General features: G+C 40.6%; 2 protein-coding genes across 4 annotated transcripts in view; one reads left to right on the top strand and one right to left on the bottom strand.

Annotated features, from left to right (window-relative positions):
- nbeaa (neurobeachin a) overlaps positions 1 to 10,421 on the top strand; it is a 100,892-nt gene extending 90,471 nt beyond the window's left edge. For 2 of the 3 annotated variants that reach the window (XM_085363838.1, XM_085363837.1), the window contains exons 41-61: positions 1,205 to 1,371; positions 1,910 to 2,034; positions 2,120 to 2,266; positions 2,721 to 2,857; positions 2,990 to 3,107; positions 3,288 to 3,390; positions 3,472 to 3,587; positions 4,401 to 4,513; positions 4,771 to 4,911; positions 5,019 to 5,138; positions 6,344 to 6,496; positions 6,630 to 6,794; positions 6,872 to 6,961; positions 7,557 to 7,749; positions 8,191 to 8,262; positions 8,631 to 8,786; positions 9,131 to 9,301; positions 9,493 to 9,594; positions 9,771 to 9,967; positions 10,080 to 10,231; positions 10,331 to 10,421. In XM_085363838.1, coding sequence (XP_085219964.1) covers positions 1,205 to 1,371; positions 1,910 to 2,034; positions 2,120 to 2,266; positions 2,721 to 2,857; positions 2,990 to 3,107; positions 3,288 to 3,390; positions 3,472 to 3,587; positions 4,401 to 4,513; positions 4,771 to 4,911; positions 5,019 to 5,138; positions 6,344 to 6,496; positions 6,630 to 6,794; positions 6,872 to 6,961; positions 7,557 to 7,749; positions 8,191 to 8,262; positions 8,631 to 8,786; positions 9,131 to 9,301; positions 9,493 to 9,594; positions 9,771 to 9,967; positions 10,080 to 10,231; positions 10,331 to 10,421 — 2,829 coding nt within the window. Of the gene's footprint in view, positions 1 to 1,204; positions 1,372 to 1,909; positions 2,035 to 2,119; positions 2,267 to 2,365; positions 2,399 to 2,720; positions 2,858 to 2,989; positions 3,108 to 3,287; positions 3,391 to 3,471; positions 3,588 to 4,400; positions 4,514 to 4,770; positions 4,912 to 5,018; positions 5,139 to 6,343; positions 6,497 to 6,629; positions 6,795 to 6,871; positions 6,962 to 7,556; positions 7,750 to 8,190; positions 8,263 to 8,630; positions 8,787 to 9,130; positions 9,302 to 9,492; positions 9,595 to 9,770; positions 9,968 to 10,079; positions 10,232 to 10,330 lie in introns of all 3 variants that reach the window. The other variant, XM_085363836.1, reaches the window with a different exon arrangement.
- A 5,196-nt stretch (positions 10,422 to 15,617) lies between these two features.
- sertm1 (serine rich and transmembrane domain containing 1) lies at positions 15,618 to 15,959 on the bottom strand. Its single transcript, XM_085363835.1, has one exon. It carries the CDS (start codon positions 15,957 to 15,959, stop codon positions 15,618 to 15,620), a length of 342 nt encoding a protein of 113 aa, XP_085219961.1.
- Between the last annotated feature and the right edge of the window lie 916 nt (positions 15,960 to 16,875).

Here is a 16,875-nt window from a genome sequence, read left to right as displayed (position 1 = left end):
GACTTTTATCTTATGAGAAAAGAGTCAATTCAACCATCGTCTGGGTTTGGGTCAGCAGTCTCTGTGGATAAGCCACTACCCACAGCTTATGACCGCAGCTGAGTGTCGGACCGTACACTGATTTCTAAATCAAATTTTTACACCCAGTATCACCGATTTAGATGATTTTTAGTGGAAATGGCCCCAAAGTTTTCAAACTGTGAATTTTCAGACACTGAAACCTTTACAAATTATGCATCTAGTAACTGCATATCAATGTATAATCGATGCATATCGAGGCATATATTTGCAGCCTGTTTAACTTTACAAAGTTTCGTTCTGTTTTATTGTCATGCTCCCACTTTTTCTGTCACTGTGAGCGATTACAGCATCACAAATTATTGTGTTTAAATTTAATATTTAAACTTTAGTTTTAAAACATTTGCAAATATTTCTGTCACTGAAGTGAAGTGACTTGAAAAAACACTTTTTTTCTTTAGAAAAAACAGCTGCATTATTGTTCAAAGAATCACGGAGTTAGAAAGATGTAGCCTGTTATTTTAAACTGTTCATAAATCCATGATGTCCACTGATTGCTGTCTATGCGCTGACATCATTGACTGATTGATCATAAAAGCACTTGTGTGAAATATAACATGAAGCTAATACCGTATATAATTGGGATTTCATGTCTGCAAAGACGTAAAATTGTGCGATGAATTCACTCTGCTGTTCATTTTTCTATCAGCCTTACAAATGAGGAACTAAAACCAGACAGCAGACAGGTTCACAGAGTCTGTTACCGCAATAAATGCCTCAAAGTTTTATTCAACTCTTTTTGGAACAGAAAACTCAGTTTTTTCTCATCTCAGGGTTGACAAACAGCCTTGATCCTCCAAGAAAATGATAATCAACTAATTGTTGATATTTAAGAGTAAATGGACTATCAGTATATTTTTTTACATAAACATTTTTTACAGTTTTTTTTTTTACATTAGATTGCAATTGACAGTTTCGGAATAACTTCAGATAAATCTTGTTAGCATATGTGCAATATAAGATAAGCAGTTATCCACGCGTGTATCGGCCTGATGTGTAAATACTAAGGATCCTCATCTGATCACCTACTGACTCCTTGTTAGCACCATGTCCTCGTCACAGTAATGGTCCACGGTCTTACTGTTTCTGGTCCTTGTTTAACTTTCCACGTCCCCTTCTCCTCCAGTCTAACTGTGCGCAGTACGCTGCAGACCGAAGGGAGGAGGAGAAAATGTGTGATCACCTCATCAGCGCCGCTAAGCACAGAGATCATGTGACTGCTAACCAGCTGAAACAGAAGATCCTCAACATCCTGACCAATAAGCACGGAGCATGGGGAACAATGTCACAGAGGTAGACCATCACTGTGTAATCTCACGAGCGATCCCTGCAGGAGTATGAGTAAGGAGTCAGATTTTGATATAAATTAATGAAATGGGTAATAAAAATGTGCAGTATCTGACTCCTAATATATTTACTGCCTGGAAGCATCAAGAGACTGATGTCCTTATTTTGTTTTAATGCACTTCAGCATTTGCTCATCCAGACCTTCCTACAGGCTGGCGGCCACATGTGATGTAACATGTAACATCTAACCTTATCCATCCTTCATCCGTTATGCCACTATTAAAGAAACTGTTGGTTGTTTACAGTTCATAACTCAACAATATTTGTTCTTCCTCTTTATCTAAAAGCCCGTTATTGGTGTTTGTAGAGTTGGAAAAGCCCTCATGGTCAAATGATGCCCTTTATCCTAATAACGAGGAACCTTTTAGACTGTAGGAAATTAGTTTGGGTGGTTTTTAGCATAAATGTCACATATAACGTCATCTCTGTCTTTAGACAAGTGCCTCAACTGAAATTGTTCATCTTTTTTCCTCCCGACTTTCAGCCAATTACACGACTTCTGGCGTCTAGACTACTGGGAGGACGACCTCAGGAGGAGGCGGAGATTCGTGCGAAATGCCTTTGGATCTACTCACGCCGACATGCCGCTCAAAGCTCTCGATGAGTACAGTCAGTAATGTTTACTAACATACAAATATTGCTTTGTTTTGTTTTTTTCCTGCATATTCTAACATGCTCACTTAAACATAAACAGGTACAGAAGACGAGGAGAAGGGACTCAAAAAAAAGAATTTCCGGAGTCAGTCGGTGGTCACCCAAAACCCGGAGGCAGAGCTCATGCTGGAGGGAGACGATGACGCTGTTAGTCTGCTGCAGGAAAAAGAGATCGATAACCTCGCTGGTAAGAAACAAACACACACACACACACACAGACACACACACACACACAGACTTTGTTACAGTCCAGCTGAACAATAAACTCTCTGACTCTTGTTTTTAGTACGTTTTCGTCCGAGACTTTTTATCTCCAAAGGCAAGTTTGACATTTGAAAGCTTTGCAGCTAATCTAACCGTCTGGCTGATTTATCTCACAGAAGATTAAATCACAATTCACTAAAAACTGATGCAAATCAGATCAAACACCTTGTTTAATCCAGTGATTCCTCCCTGGCTTTCATAACCGATCGGTTGTTTCCAACAGAGGGGAAAGAAGCCAATGATTGGTCAATCTTAACTAACATGAAATGACCCTAATGTGCTGTTTTATATTCTCCTGTGATCATGCTTATTGGCATGACCCGGATACTTGTATAACTACCGATAGTAATGCCTGACCCTTGAATTTGTCCCCACAGGTCCGGTGGTTCTGAGTACTCCAGCTCAGTTGGTAGCACCAGTGGTGGTGGCTCGAGGCACTCTGTCCATCACTACTACTGAGATCTACTTTGAGGTAGATGAAGAAGATACTGCGTTTAAGAAGATGGACCCTAAAGTAAGAACAAATCATTTTTCTTTATAAGTGATCAGTGCACAGAAAGAGAGAGGAGGAAAACCGGTAAATTACAGGGTTAACTTATAAGTCTTTCTTTGTGCTTTTTTTCCCAATAATGTGCATCTTCATTAGGTGCTTGCCTACTCGGAGGGTTTGCATGGCAAATGGATGTTCAGTGAGATCCGAGCTGTGTTCTCCAGACGATACCTGCTACAGAACACTGGACTAGAAGTCTTCATGGCCAACAGAAGTAAGTCTCCAGAGTTCTTACTGAAACGATCATACTCACAGGTGACACTGCAATTAACCCGCTTTAGTATAGAATGACTACACTACCTGATCTGTTTAAATGTACTCTTGGATATTAGCTCAGTGTTAAGTGAGTGGTTCATTTTAAATCAGCATTAACTGTATCTTGTTCTCCCTCTAGCATCTGTGATGTTTAACTTCCCCGACCAGGCCACCGTTAAACGGGTTGTCTACAGTCTCCCGCGGGTCGGTGTAGGAACGAGTTATGGTCTGCCACAGGCCAGGTATGCACAGCTCTGTCTTCGAAGGGCAATGCCAAGATTTGATAAATGGAGAATTACATTTCGTGTGTGTGTACATTTCAGGCGGATTTCCTTGGCCACTCCTCGCCAGCTGTTCAAGTCATCCAACATGACGCAGCGCTGGCAGCGGAGAGAGATCTCTAACTTTGAGTACCTCATGTTCCTCAACACTATTGCAGGTGAAGTCCACTTTAAATGAGCGCTGACTCTTCTACCTCTGGACCTGTCAATGATATACGTGTGAACAGAAGATCGGTCAAGCACACAAATCTGGCTGATATGTCCAAACATTTCTGCTGAGTCATACGGACATTTCTTATTCACTGTGAAGTTTTTTAGCAGTTTAAACTTATTTGGTTGCTTCGATTGCCAAGGATAGAAAACGCACACTTCCATTGTGTATTTCCTTCATTGGTGATTCTATAAACACTTTAATGAAGAGGGCAGACAAAGAAGGTGACAGATTTGTAATAAGATGAATGCTTTGTCTGCAGTTTGCCAAATTGTTCTTTATATACTAGAAAACAGATTTAGAAAAATGAATAAAACCACTTGTTTTAATACATATTGAGATACTGAGTAAGTGTCAGAAGCACACAAAGAAACTGAGTGAATATTTGTTTAACTCCTGACATCATTTATCAACAGTTTGTACTTTTATCTCTCTGCTTGACTTTCTTTTTTTTAACTAAAAACATGCGTCTTTAGTTAATGTGTGTATAACATTTCATCTGGGCTCAGCGGTTCGTTAATATTTCAGCACGAGTCCGGCATAATGGATGTGTAAGATTTTAAAATATTTATAGCAACGTTTCTTTTCCCAGAGTAACATTTACACAGACATTTTATAGTTTGTTATAATCTAAGAGTAGTGTGTGTGTGTGTGTGTGTGTGTGTGTGTGTGTGTGTGTGTGTGTGTGTGTGTGTCCTTGCAGTTTATAACAAGACTAACGCCACACTGTTGTCGCTGATGGCTGTTGTGTCTTCTGCAGGGAGGACCTATAATGATTTGAACCAGTACCCTGTCTTTCCTTGGGTCTTGACCAACTATGATTCAGAGGAGCTCGATCTCACACTACCGGGCAACTTCAGAGACCTTTCCAAGGTTAGAGCTCCCACCCATAAAACTCTTTATGCACCTTTTCCAATTTCCTGCATGTGTGCTACTTGGAGATGCTATCAACTCAAATGAATCAAAGTCACAAAATAGCATTTACGGTACATAATGTACCAAGGAATAGCACAAATCTCTCCTTATCACATCCCCACCAAGAGCGTATACACCCCGCTATGCAGAAGAACGCTAATGTGTGGTTTCTCTTCAAAGTATTCATCCAGTTATTTCTCTCTGATTTCTTCTAGCCAATCGGTGCCCTGAATCCCAAACGAGCAGCATTTTATGCTGAGCGCTACGAGACATGGGATGACGACAGCGCACCTCCTCACCACTACACAACCTTATACTCCACAGCTCATTCAACACTGATGTGGATGCTCAGAATAGTGAGTGCCTACTTAACACACTTATAAACTGGAAACAGCTAACTAAACACACGCCAGACACTCAGGGCTGCTTTTCACATGAACGTGTCTGTTTTCTGTTCCTGTAGGAGCCCTTTACCACATTTTTCCTCAGCGCTAATGATGGTAAGTTCGACCATCCAGAGAGAGCCTTTTCTGGCATCGGTCGCTCGTGGAGGAACTGCCAGAGGGACACGGCTGATGTGAAGGTAACGTGGAACAACCTACTGAAGTGACTGGTTTGAGGTTGTTGGACTAGATGTATTCAGCATAAAATCCATCCGCACTGAGACCTAACACCAGGAGCATGAAATTATGATTTTCTTCTTTCATTTCCAATTTGAAAGTATTTAGAAGTGGCCTTATGGCCTCAAGTGGTTAACATATTTGTTTTGCATATGAGGAAAGGTCCTCAGCTTAATTCCAGGAGGAGGCACAACCCCAGTTTTAAGGGTTTGCAAGTCAGCGGTGGTCACACTCCAGGATAAATGGGAGTTTTGCAGGGAAGGAAAAGGCATCTGGTGACAAATCTGTGCCAGATCAGACATGTGGAGCCGTTTGCTGTGGTGACCCCTTGGGAAATAAGGGAGCAGCTGAAAGTACCATATGTGAAATATTTGATAATAATTTGCTAAAGGAGCGTCAATAATTGATGTGGATTTTTCTTAGATCCAGTTAACTAAAGCAGCAGCATAGCCTGTTATTATACTGAGAGTGCAGAGGGTGGATTGTTAGATGTTCACCAGGCTAGGTATTTTGTGTGATTTTGGTTTGTTGGCTGTTTGTTTCTGATCTTGGGGTGTTCGTTTTATAATATAACAATTTCAATGTTTTTTTATATGAAAATGCATTGAAATTAAATTTAGCTTCCACTAAAACAACAAATAACGAGTTGGTTTTTTACATGTAACAAAGAAATAATTATACTGTAAGTAATTTTAAGTGCTGCATAATTATTTTCAAGTACTGCATAATTTTCTGGTAATTTGGCAGAAAACAAAATAATATTTTGCCATCTTACAGAGCAAGTAGGCTGTACCTGTGTGTGGGCTGTATTATAGAGTGGCTTAACCGAAATTGTTTCTGTTTTATTGGAAAGGAGATACAAATTATACTGTAAGAAATTTAAGTACTGCTTAAGTAATTTTCGGTATTGTTTAATTACCTGGTAATTTTGCAGAAGAACAATATTTCCCCATCGTAAGTAGGCTGTACTCTTCAGGTCTTTATTTTTTCTATTTATTTAATTGTGCTTTTTTGTTTATGATGTACTCAAAATCAGTTACAATATCATTTGTGTCTCCTTTCCAGTAAGATATGCAGACATTAAGCAAGGTTAAGCCACCACATGGCACAGCATGCTCCTCAAAAAGAGGCAGTGACTGAACAATGTGTTTTTGCTCGTGTCCATAAGGAGCTGATCCCAGAGTTCTACTACTTGCCCGAGATGTTCGTCAACAGTAATGACTATGAGCTCGGGATGCGCGAAGATGCAGTTCCTGTAAGTGATGTGGAGCTTCCCGTCTGGGCCAAGAAACCCGAGGATTTTGTTCGCATTAACCGCATGGTGAGAAAAACAGAGACTTGTTTTTTTTAATACTAAACCTGGAAGTTTTGTTTCTTTTTTTTCTTTGCCTCACCTTCAAATCTGGAGATAAACTGCGAATATTCTCTCTCTCTGATTCTTTCCCTCTCTCCAGGCATTGGAGAGCGAGTTCGTGTCGTGCCAGCTTCACCAGTGGATTGATCTAATATTTGGCTACAAGCAGCGAGGGCCAGAAGCGGTGCGAGCTCTCAATGTGTTCAACTTCTTATCCTACGAGGGAGCAGTCAACCTAGACAATCTAGATGCTGTACAGCGTGAGGTTTGTTGACGATTATCATTAAAGTGCAGAAATCGAACTTGTGCGTGGTAAGCCCATCTCTTCCTCTCTGATTCCAGCTGATTGAGGCCCAGATTCAGCTTAGTGGTCAGGTGCCCTCCCAGCTGCTGATCGAGCCACACCCACCTCGGTCCTCCGCCATGCACCTGGTGAGATACCTCAACAGCCTTAGCACATCTTGGCACGCACTTACAGACAAACACCTGATGAAAACACCAAGTCAACTGTAGGAGCGCTGCAGAGCTACTGAGCTAGCAGTGCTTTGAATCTTCATTGTTTTCATTTATTTATCATATTTTTAAAACATTTCTACCCAGTGCATCAATTATTTTTAGTCCGCATTCTCCGAGAGGAATAGCTTCCATTAGCAAGATGTAAGCTATTTGAAGTTTTATTACATACAGTAGTATGTAATGGTGTTTGTAGCCTCTCTGTAGTCCCTGCTACTCTCAGCAGCATGAGGCCTCTGCTTCTCTACATCAGAGCCATCAATGTCAACCCAAACCCGTCAGACCCCGAGCCCTCAGCAACCGGTGCATCCGCCTCCTTTCCTAGACCTAGAGCCACCCTCAGTGTGTGTACCTGCTCTGACCCTGTGCTCCCACTAATATACCGTTTCCCCTGCCGTCCCTCTGTCCCATCTGTTCTGTCTGTCCCTCTCCCTTCGTCTCCATCCCCCTTCCTCCAACCTACCCTCTTGCCCTTTCTCTCTCTCCCTTTCTCTTTCTCTGTCTGTCTCACCAGTGTTTCCTTCCCCAGAGCCCTCTGATGTTTAAGGATCAGATGCAGCAGGATGTCATCATGGTGCTCAAGTTTCCCTCCAACTCTCCCGTGACACACGTCGCGGCCAACACGCTCCCCCACCTCAGCATACCAGCAGCCGTGACGGTCACATGTAGCCGGCTGTTCGCCGTAAACCGCTGGCACAACACTGTCGGTGAGTGTACGTTGATGGAAGTCCGTGTAAAATTTAAATTATTAAAGAATTTTTGCGACTGATTTCCCAAAGCCGGTAATGCTTGTATACTTACAGCTGAGCCTGAAGCATTTGCTCTTGTTGTTTCATAATGCCCTTTAGTCCTGTTTTGTTCACACCCTCGATGTTGACATAGAAATATTTGTTAATTAAAGCTTCAATTAACCTTATTAATGACCTCATTAGCGCAACAGACTACGTGTAATTAATCATGGTAATGTGATTATACAGGATCACGGGCAGCTTAAGTGGCTTTTAGTACCGACTGCCACACGAGGCACTTAATTTTTAATGTACGCTTGCATCAGAGCTCCCATCAGAGAGCACTGGATCAGGCCTTCTTCACCACTTGAAGATGTGCGTATGTATGACTGTGTAATATTTGTGCCTCAAACCCTTCAGGCCTCCGTGGAGCTCCAGGATACTCCCTAGAACAAGCTCATCATCTGCCCATTGAGATGGACCCTCTCATTGGTCAGTTCTCACACATATTCACAGCATTTTATCCATTCAAAAAGTTATAGATGCAATTTATGTCGTATTTTATTGACCAGAGGTGGGATGTGGCCCAGATGCAGATCTGAATCAAGGAGTTTTTAATATTATAGGTTATTGCAGAATTTATCACAGATGCTTATATGCAGCTCTTGTTTTTATATAAGCAGTTGCAGACCATAGTTTTGATACACATGTTCTGTAAGTAGATAAAGGGAATTTCCAGATCACTGGGGGAGCTGTGGCCAAAAGCATCACGTGATGCATCGGGAATTTAGATATACTGTTAACCATTTTCCATTTTTCTGCCCTCATTAGCCTGATTACATCTTTTTCTTCCCATGTAGCAAACAACTCAGGCGTGAACAAGCGTCAGATCACTGACCTGGTGGACCAGAGCATCCAAATTAACACACACTGTTTTGTGGTTACTGCTGATAACCGTTACATCCTCGTCTGCGGCTTCTGGGACAAGAGCTTCCGTGTTTACTCCACAGAAACTGGTTGGTTTTTGTATTATTTATAAGTCATGTCAAGCACTAAGTACAGCAAGCATTTCCTCGAGGCTGTCAGCTTCCTTTTTGAAGCTTAAATTTATGATTCTGTCAGTGTCTTTGCTTTGCATGTTTATTAATTTATTACATAGAAGAGATGCAGGCTTTTTTGGAAATACATGCAGGCACATGGAGGTAGATGCTGTTTTTACTGATCCTCGGGTTTAAAAGGAGACACGGCTTGATTAAGTTATCATCACGAAGCATTTTTATCCCACCGTCGCCTTCCAGGAGTTTGATAAGGAGAGGCACACACACGTTGGCAAACTTGTCTACCTCCCTGCTCTCCACAGGAAAGCTGACCCAGATAGTTTTTGGCCACTGGGATGTGGTGACGTGTCTGGCTAGGTCAGAGTCTTACATTGGAGGAGACTGCTACATCGTGTCAGGATCCAGAGATGCCACTCTTCTTCTGTGGTACTGGAGTGGGCGGCACCATATTATAGGGGACAACCCTAACAACAGTGAGTGGTGAAATGGTGGATACAGAATGTGTGCAAGTTAACTAGTCGTTGTTTGGGACATGAGTGCATGAATGCGCTTCAAGGTCAAACATTAAGTTGAATAATTAGAGCATGTTTATTGTATATTTACAGCAATGGAAACATTTTTACTGCAAATGTAGTGGTTTGACTCTTAACTGTGTTTTCCTCAGGTGACTATCCTGCTCCCAGAGCAGTACTGACAGGACATGACCACGAGGTGGTGTGTGTGTCCGTCTGCGCGGAGCTGGGATTGGTTATTAGTGGAGCCAAAGGTTTGTACATCTTTATATGTCTTTGCCCAGAAGAGGTTTATTTGCAAATAAATATTTAATTTAATTATAAAAGATGCACATCAGAGAACAGTGGCGTGGACGCAGTGAACGTTAATCACAGTGAATGTTGCTTTTGCCAAAGCTTTACACTATCTTGCTTTGATCTTTTCCCTCAGAGGGCCCGTGCCTCGTCCACACTATCACAGGGGACCTGCTCAGAGCCCTGGAGGGTCCAGAGCTGTGCCAGCAGCCACGCCTCATCTCGGTGTCTAGCGAGGGACACTGCATCATCTACTATGAGAGAGGCCGCTTCTGCAACTTCAGCATAAATGGAAAACTGCTGGCACAAATGGAGGTCAACGATTCGACACGGGTAAAGCTGTCAGGGTTACTCGAATGCAAACATTTTCATACACTGGTGTTCGCATTATTCAGCCATAAACCAAGAGCTTCTTTTAACTTGGACTCTTTTTTTTCTTTTCCAGGCAATCCTGCTAAGTAGTGACGGGCAGAATTTGGTGACAGGAGGCGATAATGGAGTTGTTGAGGTGTGGCAGGCGTGTGACTTCAAACAGCTTTACATCTATCCGGGCTGTGATGCCGGAATCCGTGCCATGGACCTATCACACGACCAGAGGTAAAACAGGAAGAGGACAAAGACTGCGTCACCTTTGTGATGTGATTGCAAAAGTTACGATGGTTCGCAGATGTGATTTACTGTGTTCTCTGCCCTCAGGACTTTGATCACTGGCATGGCGTCTGGCAGCATTGTGGCATTCAACATAGACTTCAACCGCTGGCACTACGAACACCAGAACAGGTACTGAGGACAGTGCGAGGAAGAGGACGATGGAGGGAGGCGAGGAGGTGATGCATTCTGCTGTGTATCTGCAGCACAGGGGAAACTACAGGTTCAGAGACGATGGAAAAACAAGTACCGGACCTTAGGCTGTATTCCCTTGTGAAGTTCACTTGATTTTAGGATGCGACGGCGCTGGTGGAAACTGCTTCCTCTGTGCATACGTGTATGTACGCGCACACACACGTGTGTAACCACAGACACTTAATACCCAGAAGATACACACCAAAACCTGCTAATAGAATAAGAAGACTGCAGAGTGGGGAGGGGGAGGCAAGGTGAGCAGATATTGTAGAGGTCTTTCATACCTGTACCACTCACAGGACTGGTACATTTGCTGTTCCTCAAAGAAATCCTAGGTTTTCTTTTCTTTTCTTTTGGCTATGTTTAACATTTTGTTCTTTACTTTTCATTTGAGGAGATGCCAGCACATCGCTTATTGGGTGGATAATTAATGAAATATGTATCTAAACTGATAAGAAATGGTCAGAAATGAACTAGCTCTACCCATTGTTCAAAAACAGGTGCTATTGGCTTGATCTTAAATTCACCCTTGAAAAATTGCTGGAAGGTCTAATTTTTTAAAATTGTTTAATCTTGTTTAATTTCACCTGTTTTATTCTTTTCTTTTCTTTTTTTGAATATTCATTTAGGTTTTTTTTGTTCTTTACCCTCAGCAGGCTTAAATCAGATTTTTATGTAAATAAGGCTCTGCTTCCTTCAGAGTCTACACTTCTACTTTCACTACACGAACTGCGCTTATCACCTTTAATTTATTAATGACTTGCTGTATGTAAAATACTGTGTAATAATTATTATAATGTTGACAAGGCTGATGGTAATAACGGTGGTAAATGTTTTGCCAGGGAAGGTAATGATAAAGAGGTCTTACCAGTGCCACCAAGGATGACGAACACAAGACTGACATGATTTCCTTTGTATATTTGGTGATCGTTCTGTCAAATATGTACATATAGTCTCGGTTCAGGCTTGGCGGGAGACTTGATCAGCTGAATAAGACTGGAAGCGCAAACTTTCACTTACCCACATTTGTTGATTATTTAAAAAAAAAAAGAAAAAAAGAGAGAGAATCAAATCAATGTAAAAGTTTTGTTTTGTATTTGCACTTTGCACCAATCACATATCATTATTTATTAGCTTGGTTCTTTCTGGTCGGCTGCCATTTCGTTTAGGTCCATTTTCCTACGGGATAATTTGTGCATTGATGTTTGTATTTAAAACGTTGAGCTCATCTGTGATTATAAGTTTTACAACCTCACAGTTGTAAGCAATATCATGATTCTGTAGCTGATAGAGGCGGGGCGGAGGGCGGAGAGAGAGGATGAAATGTGAGATGTACCGTATGTGTGAAGCCATCTTGATCAAATGCGCACATGCACATACTCTATCGACAGGTTCAACTTACGTATCCAAAAAAAGGTTAAATATTTTTGGATCTATGAAACCCTAAAAAAAAAAACTATTGTATTCATGTTTTATTGCAAAGATGTAAAATATGACGTGTGAGTTGGAAAAAAAATCATGATAAGAAAATAAAATATGCAAAGAATTTGATGACTTGGCTTTTCATTGATCACGCGTACATTTATTGCCATTTTGAGTGAAATCTTACTTCCATAAATGCGATTTCTAGTTAAAACGCTGCATTTTGCACACACTTGTCATTCGTTGAACTACCTGCTGTTTTTTTTTCTTTCCTGTTTGTGAAAATAGCAACATCCTGCATCACAGACATCAATACCCTGTTAGTAGTACAAAATTACCACTTTCAGTTTTCAGCATTTCCTGCATTGTTCTTTTCTAAAGAACCCATTTAAACCTACTCCTGTGGAGCTTCTTCAAATAACACAGGAACAGAACAGCCGTCCTCACTGAAAGTTGTCACAGTGATTATACAACCTGAAATTTCACAGACGACATTAGAGGTTCAGTTTTATCTATTTTCTTTTATTTCACCAGTTTAAAATAGTCATTTGTTCTCATAGCTGAACATCTTTATGTGCAAAATTAAACTAAAAGCTAAAATTATACACTAGTTGTTGAATTTGTGAACTTTCGCTGTGAAACTATAAACAGATTATTATTTTACTGCTTTGCTGCAACTCTTAAAAAACACAATCTTGCTTGCTTGGCTGCTTATAAAAAATGGCCACACATTGCTCTCATCAAACATCATTTAATAATTTGATTCAATTCAGTTTTATTTATTCATTAAGCAGCCTGAACTGTTAATACAAGGCAGGATGGATCCATGCATCGTTTTTCCAATCTTCTGTTGTGAGCCCTTACCAACTGTAGCTTCAGTTTCAATTAAATTCCATTTTATTTACATAGTGCCAAAACACAACTTGCCTCAAAGCGCTTTATAATGTAAAGACTACAATAATAAAGAGAAAACCCCAACAATCAGATGACCCCCTGGGAGCAAGCACATGGCAGCAGTGGGAAGGAAAAACGCCCTTTTAACAGGAAGAAAGAAATTGTTTGTTTTCTAATAAAGTTTCTAAAACGCGCCTTTCATATTCACCCAGTGCATCAAATGTAAGTCACTGACCGGCCATTGGGAGTAACTTGGGGGTTCAATGTCTTGCCCATGGACACTTCAGTAAGCCACTTACTTACATAAGCCACTTACTCTGTGATACTAGGTCTGCAGATTTTAAACATGCCTCAGCTCTTTGTTCATAAATATATAGAATATATATCTCTTTATGTTTTAAGTGCTTCTAAATAAGAGAAACATTGGTTTTGATAAAATTTACATGCCAAACAGTTAAAATGACCAGGCAGTAGAAAATAACACTAGTTTAAGTATCAATTTATGCCACTAAAAGTGAATTTTATAGTCTAAAATTATAAATGAAATATTAAAATGATATGACTTAATTTTATACTGAAACATTTTGATTTCTATTTTTTTTTTTATTAGATTTAAAACTAATTACTTTAAAATGACCAGAACTTTACAATCTGATTGACTGACTGACCTGGGTGTTTATTAATCCGATTACAATAAGAAATATAGTAAAATAACAAGGCTATGGTCACTATTTTAATATTAAAATTAATACCACCTCATGTTTTAAAAGAATCTGTATTTGAATGTGCTATTTAATGCTATCAATGTTACCTGGAAATATTTGCGGTAGTTATTACTTTGTAATAACCTTAAATCAGGCCAATATGTTTACATATTATCATATTGTAAAACATTAACTGTACAATTACAAACTACACTTTTATTTGCACATTATCAGCCCTAGTTATTAATCTCTTTATTTATACTTTATACTATACTACATCTACCATTGCTCACCTAAAAACTACGTTCAATACCGCACTCTATTTATGGTTATTATTGCTTTATTACTATATTGTGTACCCACTTTTGTTTCCACTGAGCTGTATAGCCACCGAAAATTCAATTATTAAGGTCTTGTATACCTAATTATGGCATCTTATTGATGTGTCTAGCACAGTTTTTATAAAGATATTACCAGAATTGGCCAAATATTAATAATAAAAGATGAATGGATACATATTTTTGTATATATTTTGGGTTGTATGTGGCATTTTTTCAATCATTTAAAAAAAAATTAAAATCCAGGGATTCGTGGATTGGGAAGAATGAGCTGAAGTGAAACTACAGCAAAGCTAATAATTACATCCAATTTGTTTACAGTATATTTGATGCTTTATCTTATGCTTAGTACTACAGCCATTTTCCTAATTTTGCAAGACAAACAAATCCATTAACACCTCAATTATAACTGGAATGATAAACGAAAGCATTGCCACTAATCTCTTTTTTAATTAGTGTGATGTTTCAGCATGTATAGAAGTTAAAGGGATTTTGTGATTAAAGTTTATACATGGGGGAGTGCTGAGTCTGTCAGACCGTACCACTTGAAATACACAGATTAATTGGAGAACAGTGAGGATTTGTCAAGGAGTCTGACAGCTCTGGCTGTTTTTATTGCTTGCGGCTGTCATCTGTGAGCCTTTGTGGTCTTTACAGTTTATTGACTTTTCTGACAAAGTGTGGCAAAGATGAATGAACCGTTTTCAAATAATTCTCTCTGTACGTGCCATACATTTTTGTCACAGTGTCAAAAAGACTTCAACTCACAATATTAAAAAAATAACAAACAAGTAAATGATGTATTTTCAGAGTAAACAACCATTTCTCTAACCGAAGCCTGGAATAAAAGCTGATGGCAGCACAGAGCTGCTGTAGTCTCTATGGAGACCGGGATCGGACGCCTTATAAATTGACAGGCAAGAGTGGTAATCTGTCGCGCTGGTAGACCTGTCTTTCAGGCTCGGAATTTCCTCTTGTAGTTGATGGCACTTTTGACCTGGCCTGTCTGGAGCTGGAGTCCGTGGGTGCCTGTCTGTCAAGTCTCCAAGCGTCATTTCTTTCTTACCTTCACATCCACATCACCGTTATCGGTCCTCTTCTTGTGCAACCTCCTTTCTTCATACTTTGAATGATTACAAGCCTGACGTGATCACAGTTTGGATGTATCTTGCCTTTTCATTTCCAAAACCTTACTGAACAGCTGAGACACATCTATGTACTTCATGTACAAAGTTAAAGAGCTTTAATAGGATTTTTATACCGAGTTTGCAATGTAGTCTACAGACATTATGAAGCATGCTGTACAAAGCTTCACTTCAAACAATAGTATTTCTTCTAAGTTGAACACGAGTGCAATACGAGAAATGACAAAAAGAAAAAAGAGGAGAAAAGATAATGAGTCCCTCATTATGCTGTTCCCCGCAAAGGGAAAGCAGAATCTCAGATTCATTTGTCTTAATTGTGAAAGTAAGACTCAGAAGGGTGCATTCACACTCACCCTTCAAGACCTCTTCATCACATTATGAGCAGATATTTCCCCTGTGCCTATGCAGATTGCATGGCCCCGCCAGAATTAGAATATGCATGCACGGACTGTAATGCCATTATGTCAGCTTCTTTGGGGCTGACAAAAGGTTTTTGTGTTTGTATGTCACAGTGAGGAGGTGCTGGACCTCTGTGTGCTTTATATGTGTGTGCATGCTTGCCTTTGTTTGCATGGGCATGCACCAATGAGAGCACATGTGCATATGTCTGTACTGTATGTGCTCCCTCCCACATCCCTCAGGTGGAGAGTGCAGAGATGGTGGACCTCTGAGATGAGATGCTACATATCTCCATGTTGGTGAAGGAGCTTCCTCCCTCGCTGCTGCAGTCGGGGACAGAGGAAGAAGAGGAGATGATGTTCTTGAGCCTGTGTAGGGAAATGACGAGCAGCGTCAGAAGGAACACCAGCAGGCCGAGAAAGAGCCATACATAAACATAAACATTCCCTGGACGCCCCGGAGATGAGGCGGCCGCAGATGTGGAGGCAGAGGTCGGGGAGAAACGGAGGAAAGTCCCATTGTCTACTGACGAGATTCCGGTCTCATTTTGGTCCATCAACGGAACGTCAATCCCAGACATCCTGACTGTTGTTTCGTCATGGAATAACAAGAGAGACAAAAGGAAGAGGAGGGAAATTTATTGAGGAGCAAAAAGACGTTTAGTTTAAAAATCCAGTATTTACAAAAAGCCTTTAAAAAGTGATTTCTCTTTGTCTGCTGAAGAATGGGAGATGCTTCCTGATGCCCACACCCTCACATAATCCCAAACAGCCTTGGTTGGAAATGATCAATTAAAAAAAGGATTTTTGTTCAGATTAAAAGTCAGGAAGCTTTTTGTTTTACTTTATTTATGCCGATGACACTGCCATGAACAGCAGGGGGAGTGCTTGTCTTATTGAATGCCTGTCAGGCTCGGTGCCCAAAGCTGTGCGTGCTCATAAATGAAGCCATCCTTATCTGATGAAATTAAACCCCTTATAATCAGCTTTCACAAAGACAGATGAAAACCAATCCTCCTCCACTGTATATTAATATTGTTAATAATATTCCATCACAAATTACTGCATGGCACGAAACTGGCGAGGAAATGCGAGCGACCGCTGGAGGAGCAGTCAGAGTCTTTGTGCTGGTGAGACACAGAGGGGAAGGGGGCTGTGCTGAATTTGGGTTAGACCAGCCTTGTGTCTTGACTTGATCTATGACAGCAGAGGAAAGACACTTCAAAGCGAGGAATAAATGACCATGACCGGTATGAAAGCTAGAGGTCAGCAGCACACTTTTCATCTCCCAGTGGTATGAGCTCAACTTCTTTCTTATCTTCTGTTCCTGGCCTCCTTTTCTCCCCATTTTTTATAGCCTACATTTCAGCATGCCCCATATGTGAGCCCGGCCACTCGTGCGATATTAAGGCTGGAGAAAATTATACTCCTGCCTTTTGATCTGCAGTAATAACCTCTGTTAATCAGATCAGTGCTGCTGAAAACTGCGGAAGTAGC

The sequence above is a fragment of the Diplotaxodon limnothrissa genome, linkage group LG10, assembly GCF_057381915.1.
Source record: "Diplotaxodon limnothrissa isolate DT_005_m linkage group LG10, D_limnothrissa_male_GT1.1, whole genome shotgun sequence".
Lineage (NCBI taxonomy): Eukaryota > Metazoa > Chordata > Actinopteri > Cichliformes > Cichlidae > Diplotaxodon > Diplotaxodon limnothrissa.
This window is presented reverse-complemented; position numbering and strand designations above follow the sequence as displayed.